Source organism: Thunnus thynnus, chromosome 17 (assembly GCF_963924715.1).
Source record: "Thunnus thynnus chromosome 17, fThuThy2.1, whole genome shotgun sequence".
NCBI classification, from domain to species: domain Eukaryota; kingdom Metazoa; phylum Chordata; class Actinopteri; order Scombriformes; family Scombridae; genus Thunnus; species Thunnus thynnus.
Window position 1 is genome coordinate 8,229,720 of NC_089533.1, and position 8,093 is coordinate 8,237,812.

Sequence of the window (8,093 nt, forward strand, 5' to 3'; positions counted from 1 at the left end):
GAGATTATGCATTGATCCTATCATACTTAACTGTACTGTATATTCACTTCCTATACAACTATAATCCTCCTCGTGCAGACTGCTCCCTTCTCCCTTGCATTTCATATTAACTGTAGTTTGGCAGGTGAATGGGATAATTCCCAGATATGATAAGAAAATAGCCTACATCTCTTGAAGCAGCAACACAGGTCAACAATGATGAGTTTTGTTGTTCCACCATTTTATCTTCTCCCCCCTCTCTCTCTCTATCTCTCTCTCTCTCTCTCTCTCTCTCTCTTCTGTTTTTCCTCCTTTTTTTCTGGCTGTGTGAGCGCTAGCGCGGTGACAGATGGCGAAGCCCTCCTCCTCCTCCTCCACCACCACCACCACCACCACCTCCTCCTCCTCCTCCTCTACCTCCTCCACCGCACCCCCCCACCCCTTCTCTCTCTCTCTCTCTCTCTCTCTCTCTCTCTCTCTCTCTCTCTCTCCTCTCTCTCTCTCTCTCTCTCTTCCCCCGGGAGGGCAAATCTCTCCGAATGCGGGCGCATGTCAATCACCGGGCTCTCCTGTGATGGCTCTTGCCGGTGACGTGCCAGCCATATGGGCGCTGGCATCACAGCCTTAGCTGGTATGTAACCCCGTCCCCGGTAGCTCACAGTTGCCACACACGCGCGCACACACACACACACACACACACACATACACACACACACACATACACACACACACATACATACAGTACACACATACATACATGTTCACTCCTCACTCACACACAGACTCGCCGAAGACGCACGTTCAGCTCGCAAGCTCCGGTTATTCGAGTGCGCGCGCCGGGAGAGAAGCACCACTAAACAACCCCATCAGAGCCAGAGGAGGAGAGCCGCGCGCTGCTGCCTGCACCTACACACTGATAGGGAGCGTTGGTTCGCTCGCTCATGCGGCCCCTGAAGATGGTCTGAAACTCAAGCGCAGTTTTTTTTTTTTTCCTCTCTCTCTCTCTCTCCTATCCCCTGTGAAGAGCTCGAGACGAGGTAAGTTGGAACATAAACAACAACAGTAGCAAGAAAAAAAAAAGAAGAAAAAAAAAATCTTTGGATGCTGAAGCGCAGGTCCAAAATGGAGGAGTAAATTAATCTAATAAACAGATGAACAGATGTATTTTTAATGCAAGGTGGTTCATCTGCGTTTGTTACTGTACTTTAAATAGCTTGTTTTGGGAAATTAAGGCACCTTTATCGCTCATAATTTGTAGGGTAAAATGCTAATAATCTACTGGCATGAATCCATATGGAAATCTAATGTATAGTCGCCCAATATGTGTGTGACTTTGCTCCTGTGTGTTCCTATTGATCCACGGTATATAGGCTCTTTGCAGAGTCTAAATCTGCTGATGGCACATTTTGGCAAAAATGTCATAAATGGCATGTTGACCAGTTTATTGGATTTCCATATTAGGTGCACAAAATAGCTCCGCACTCCACCTCTCTCTCTCTCTCTCTCTCTCTCTCTCTCTCTCTCTTTCTCTCTTTCTCGCTCTCTTTCTGCTTGCCCTTCAACTTTTGGCATCCATCTACCTGGATTATAAAAGATAAAGATCAAATGCCACGCTTGAGTCAAAAAAGGCGTCAAAAAGCGACTCCCGGTCCGGGTTTCAACCCCTCCAGGATTATTTTCAGGGAGCAATCTTGGAGAATTGGAGTAGCCCCCCCCTTTTTTTACAACAGCGTCGCGCAGGCTGTAAATAGATCATATCGGACATTAATTTGATTTAGAGATTCCTGCGCCTGGACATTGAATCAGAGAAACAAAAGACGATGAGCAGCACAGATATCAGTAGAAGATTTTGACATCAGCCCCCGCTGCCTCAGCGAAGGACGTCCTCGAGCTTAATGGGAGATTTATTGATGATTTTGTCGATGATTTGCACGTCCAATCTCGGAGCAAATGAAAGGGTGGGACAACGCCATTGACTGTGACAGGCGGTGTGCATTATGATTTATCTCTGTTTGTCCAATTTTATCTCCAACAATCTATCTCGACATAACATTGTTTAAACCCACAGTCGTTTGCTGCTCCGGGGGAGTAAATGCATGCAGGCTTTTGCAGGATATTTGTGTGTTTCACGAGTTGTGTTTTTTTTTTTTTTTTTTTTAACGAGGGCTAAAAGGATACAAGCGATTTCCATCTGCAAAGGGCTGACTAAAAAAAAAGTGCTTTGAAATCATGCACTCGTGCATACTGAATTATGTGTGAAATCTATTTCGTGTAAGCTGCATGGTCTGTTAATTAAACGTTGTTGTGTTTTTTTTTCTCCCCCCTTCTAATTGAGCAAACCTCCTGAGCCTGAGATTTAAAAACTAGATTTTGCCCCTGGCACACCCCCCGAGATAATTAACCAACCATCACAGCCTACCTTACCACGGGCTGCAAGTCTATCTGCTGCTGCACTATAATAATAGATGGGAAGTGAAACATGTTAGGGAGGAAGCCAATGGAGGCTTATTGAAGCTGTCAAAGATCACCTCGTCTTTCTGTGATGGGACTGAACTTACTAATCAAGTGGTAGGCTAATCAATTTACTTTTGATTTTAGATTTATTAATAATACACGTTTGCTTACTTTTAAAACATTAAATGTACTTCGTTACTGTTATTTTGATGTATTTTGCGAAAGAATTTCATGTATTTTTATCCTAAAAAGGGAATATTTCTTTCTTTATGTATTATAATTATTATTATAATGATGATTATTATTGTTTCATCTGACATACGATAGATAAAATGTTAATATTTTATTTATTTTAAAAGACAGTGGGTTATATTTCCTGTTGGCTGCTGCTTTAAGGCCATGGTATTAAAACAGCTTTCCAAGCCTTTTTACAGCTTGAATTAGGATATGTCTATAAGCTTTAATTTAATAATCAGCGTGACTTTATACGGAGCAAACCTACCAATTAAATAAAATCCCTTTCGCCTCCTCTGAGGAGAGGTGTATGGGTGTAGATGAATAGTGCTGGAATGCAGCCAGCAGTGTATATATATGGGCGTCAGGAGGAGTGAAAGTGGGGGCCCCCCCGTGGGACCTGTAATGTGGCCCCTGCCGCTGGGACCCGCTGCTGAGAGGACGCGAGAGGGCACACGGGATGACAGCAGGGATTTAAATGAGGGATCCGTCTGGCTGTAACCCAGCGTAAAGCTTTTAAGAGCTGATTTCTTTCTCTTTTTCAGCCCCCACAAATTTGCACTCTTTGTCCTGTAGGTGAAAATAACGACTCTGATGGTAAAATGATATTAAAAGTCAAGCAGCGACAGTAGTCTAGTTAATAGTTTTATTGACCTTACACCGAGAATTTAATACATTTTCAGTGGGATTTATAATATAGGGCCAATATTGGGATGTTTATGGTGACGTGCACTATAGAGAGTTTAATCTTTTTTTCTAGTATGGAGCCATTTCTTCGTTTTCTTATTATGCAGCTACTTAGACACTCTGTACATGTCCTGTGCTTGTGAGGCCTCGTTTTCGATTTCTTTTTCTCTCCTCTCCAGAGCCACAATGTTGACGAGGCTTTTCAGTGACCCCTCGCTGCTTCCCGACGTGCAGAAATACTCCGGCTGGGCGGAGGACAGCGAAGGCGAGGGTCCCCGGATCAAAGATGAGGACCATGAGGTAACCCAGGACGACATGGATTCTTCTGAGCTGAGAGGAGATAGCCGGACGCACTCGGAGCACGCCGGGGAAGACGACGAGGACGACGAGGTGGAGGAGGAGGACGACGGAGAGGATACAGAGGGGGACAGGCCCAAGAAAAGGGGCCCCAAGAAGCGCAAGATGACCCAGGCCCGCATCGAGCGCTCCAAGATGCGGCGGACAAAGGCCAACGCGCGAGAGCGGACCCGCATGCACGACCTGAACTCTGCGCTCGACAATCTGCGTAAAGTGGTGCCATGCTACTCCAAAACGCAAAAACTGTCCAAAATCGAGACACTGCGGTTGGCCAAAAACTATATCTGGGCCCTGTCGGAGATATTGCGCTCTGGGAAAAGGCCCGACCTTGTGTCCTACGTCCAGACGCTGTGCAAGGGACTCTCCCAGCCCACGACCAACCTGGTGGCGGGATGCCTGCAGCTGAACTCCCGTAACTTCCTAACCGAGCAGCAGTGTCAGGACGGGAGCAGGTACGGGTCCGGCTCCTTCTCCATGCATTCCTACCCGTACCAGTGCGCGCGTCTCTCCAGCCCCCACTGCCAGCCGGGCTCGAACTCGCATCCGCTGAGGACGCACGGCTACTGCTCGACTTACGACTCTCTCTACGGTGGGAGCGGGTCCCCGGAGTATAACAGTCCTGAATACGAGGGGCCCCTCAGCCCGCCCCTGTGCATCAATGGCAACTTTTCCCTGAAGCACCAAGGCTCTGCGTCCCCCGAAAACGAGAAGGGGTACCACTACTCTATGCATTACTCCGGCCTGCCTGGCTCCAGACCCAGCGGTGCCCACAACCTGGTGTTTGGCTCCTCGGGGACCCGGAGCGGCATTCACTCTGAAAACGTCCTGCCTTACCACGACATGCACTTACACCACGAACGGGCCCCCGTGTATGACGAACTGAACGCGTTTTTTCACAATTAAAAAAAAAAAAAAGAGAAGCCTATCGTGCGTCCCCTTGCAATCAACAATCTATCCACGGCACACTTTTTGACAAACTTACCTGTCAGGATTTAGGAATTCTGGAGAGATGTTTCACTCGTTGTCATTAGTGTTTTTCTTTTAATTTATTCAGTGTTCAATTTTGTTTTTGGTTTGCTTTAGTCAGGGATGTAGTGGAGGGCAATCCATCTAACCCACACTCTTGTTATGAGCAACTGAATTTTTCAGCTTTTAAGGCTGATATAAATCTCTAAGAGGAATTTTGATTGAACAAATCCTATCAAGATCTATATGAAAATAAGGGAAAATTCAAATTATCAATGTTTTTAAAAATGTGATTTGTGTTTGTATCGGTGGCTGTTTGCATTTTGATTCCTGAGAAGTCAAAGTTTACCCACTTATTTATTTACCACTACATCACTGGCTACAGCTACACCCTGACATTGGCGGTGGTTTTCTAATATTACGAAATTAGAAATAAATCACTGAACAAGCTATAATGCAAATCACATTTACTCGCCTATACGTGCGAGATTTGGGAGGTTGGGAATTTTTTTTTTTTAGGAATGCAAAGGAAAATGCAGAAAAAAAAAAATGTGCTGGGTTGGGTTGTTTAAAAAAAAAAAAAAAAAAAAAAGATCTGTTCTCCAGCAAATCAATCGTTTCGCATCTATGCAAAACCCAACGACACCACAGAGCGAGGCAACAAGGCCCAGAGAGACACTGTATGATTCATCAGCACTGTTGCTGCACACATACTACACACACACACACACACACACACACACACACACACACACACACACTTGGGAATCAAAACCCAACAGATCTGACAATGGCTGAATTGGCCAAAATGTTTAAAACTGAAAAATGAAATGAAATGAAAATACAATGAAATCAGACATTTTTTCTCATTTTCATTTTTTTACTCTTATTTATTCATATTACCCCTGTTCTTCTAATTGAGCCATTGCACTGTAATTTTCTTTCAAATTCAATTTTGGTTCAATACTTTCCTTTTGATTTGCAATCTGCTATGTTGAATAGGTTTATATTATTATTATTATTATTATTATTATTATTATTATTATTATTATTATTATTATTATTATTACTATTATTATTATTATTATTGCACGTATTTATTGTGTTGTTTTTTGCAATGGATGTTAATAGTCTATGGAAATGAAGGGATCCCATGTGTTGCTGAGCTTTTTTTTTTTCATAAAATTCAAGTCTTTCAACTTTGTATTCAACCAACTGTGTGGTAAAATAAAATGACAATAAATGAGATTGTGCAACTTGATTTTCCTTCTTTTACATCTACGGAAGCCTCGGCAGCCTATTTTAAAAAATGCGGTATTAATAGCTTTCCTTTGAAGAGTGATTGATAATTCGTTTTTATATCGACTTTAAATGGCTCTTTGTATTTGGAGCATATTGAAATTATAAAAAAAAAGATGTAACTTAAACCTACATCAGTCTTTGTATTAGTCGATAATGACAGTGATGCTGAGCAGGCCTGGTGCCACAACCTGCAGGAGTTCCTCACAGAGCCTTGGGGCCTTAATCCAATAAACCAGGACAGGAGGGAGAGGGCAGTATTGTCACTCCTCCTGATGAAATAAATTGGTGCCAATGAGTCATTTTGCTTGGCGGACAGTTCGATTTTTATAAAGCAATCTTTAAAAAAAAAACGCGTGGATTGATTTTATTTGCAGACATTTGTTATGTACATTTGGAGACTCTACAGGCTGATCAGAGCACTCTGGTTAACAACTACAAATAGTGCAGGTTAATTGATGCCAAGCACCGCATTCAAGGTCATCAGAGTAATAATGGAGATATTTTAGGACAGGATGTGAGGAGGGCGTTTGTTTCAGCACCGCGGAGAGCTCCCGCAGCTGCCGCCTGGCTCTGTTTTAAAAGGTTCAAGCTTAAACTTTGGTAAAAATCCAAACAATTCAAGCAAACTGTAAGCAATATGATAATACTGCAACACATGATGGACTCTTCATTCACTCCATATGCTGTAGGACATGTTGAACACATTTTCAGGAGGTGTCTTTAGATTTTATCCTAACATAGGCTATCTAAAACACACACACACACACACACGTCCTGCAGGTCTGTTGGTTTCACACCAGAGGCCCTGTAGAATATCACGAAGCGAGATTAGTATGTTAGCCAGCTATCTTTGGGTTTAACTCAGGTTTTCCGGTATCAAGAAGCTGGCTCACTTTTAACTGGTATAAATCACCATGGCAACTTATGCTGAACAGCTAACCTGCTCCGGAGCAGTTTAACTTCAGAGGATCAGATCACAACCTGTCAACACCCCGACCACTGACCAATCAGATCACTGGGGGAAAAAAAGAGTCATCATTCCTACAGGATCCCGACATGGACAAAAGTTCAGAGTTTAAAATAAAGTGACATGTAAAAATGAGCAATATATAATTTTATAGATCAGTGGAAACATTTTATTGTTCCAGGCTTTATATTTCCACTCTGCTTTTAAAACAGAGCTTCTAACAAACGGAGAGATCTTTAATGACACTAAACACATAATAATGATTTTAGCTGCATTTTAATTGTGCAAAGTTTATTTTATACCTGGAGTGAAAGCTGACAGTGTGAATGATTTTACACTCTGATTCCATCGCTGCAGCTCAGAATAACTTGAGACAAATGTGTGATGATAATTGGAAATAAAAACAAAAGATTGTCTTTCATTAGAAAAATAATCCACACAGTGTTAATTGGCTCCCATGATTATAAATGTGACACTGCGGTCAGATAGACTTCATCAGTTATTGACTACTTTTCCACTCTGTGCTTTTGTAACAGAAACAGTCTGGTATTACATTTAAGTTTTTTTATGTGACATATTCAGAATGGTTTCTTCATCATCCAACTAAATAGCAAAAAATACTCACTCAATACTTAAGCCATATATAATAATACCTATATGTATTTTAAGCTTAAGCCTACTTTTAATATTGGAAATTATTTCTAGTGTTTCTACATCTTCTTATTCTGTTGTGTGATTACAGGCTTGTTTACATTTCACTTTGTTGAATATGACTTTTTAATGTCCCTAAAACAGAAGTTTTCCGCAGGTACTTGGTATCATATGAAGTACTTCATTCATGGTTCCGGTGATGTGGATCGTAATTAACAATCCCGCCTCTTTCACATGAACGTGCTTGTAGCTGGAAAACCCAGAGTTGACTGAGCTAGTTGATAACCAGCTTCGTGATACTGGTTTTCTGGACGACCAGTGTCAGGCTCAGTGAAGCCAGCTCACCCAAAGAGAGCCAGACTGAGTTGATTCAGGCCTCAGGTCACGTCAAAGCAGAAGAAATGACAAAAATAATGATTTAAAAAAAAATGTAATAAAAACACACCTGTAGTGTTTTTTGATGCATCGTATATTCCTCAGATTTTGTATTGGGCTA

At 42.3% G+C, this 8,093-nt stretch overlaps 1 protein-coding gene across 1 annotated transcript; it reads left to right on the plus strand.

Moving 5' to 3' along the window:
- Positions 1-531: 531 nt before the first annotated feature.
- LOC137168439 (neurogenic differentiation factor 2-like) lies at positions 532-6,001 on the plus strand. Its single transcript, XM_067571020.1, has 2 exons — positions 532-1,016; positions 3,534-6,001. The coding sequence occupies exon 2, from the start codon at positions 3,541-3,543 to the stop codon at positions 4,612-4,614; it is 1,074 nt and encodes a 357-aa protein (XP_067427121.1). The 5' UTR covers positions 532-1,016; positions 3,534-3,540; the 3' UTR covers positions 4,615-6,001.
- Positions 6,002-8,093: the final 2,092 nt, after the last annotated feature.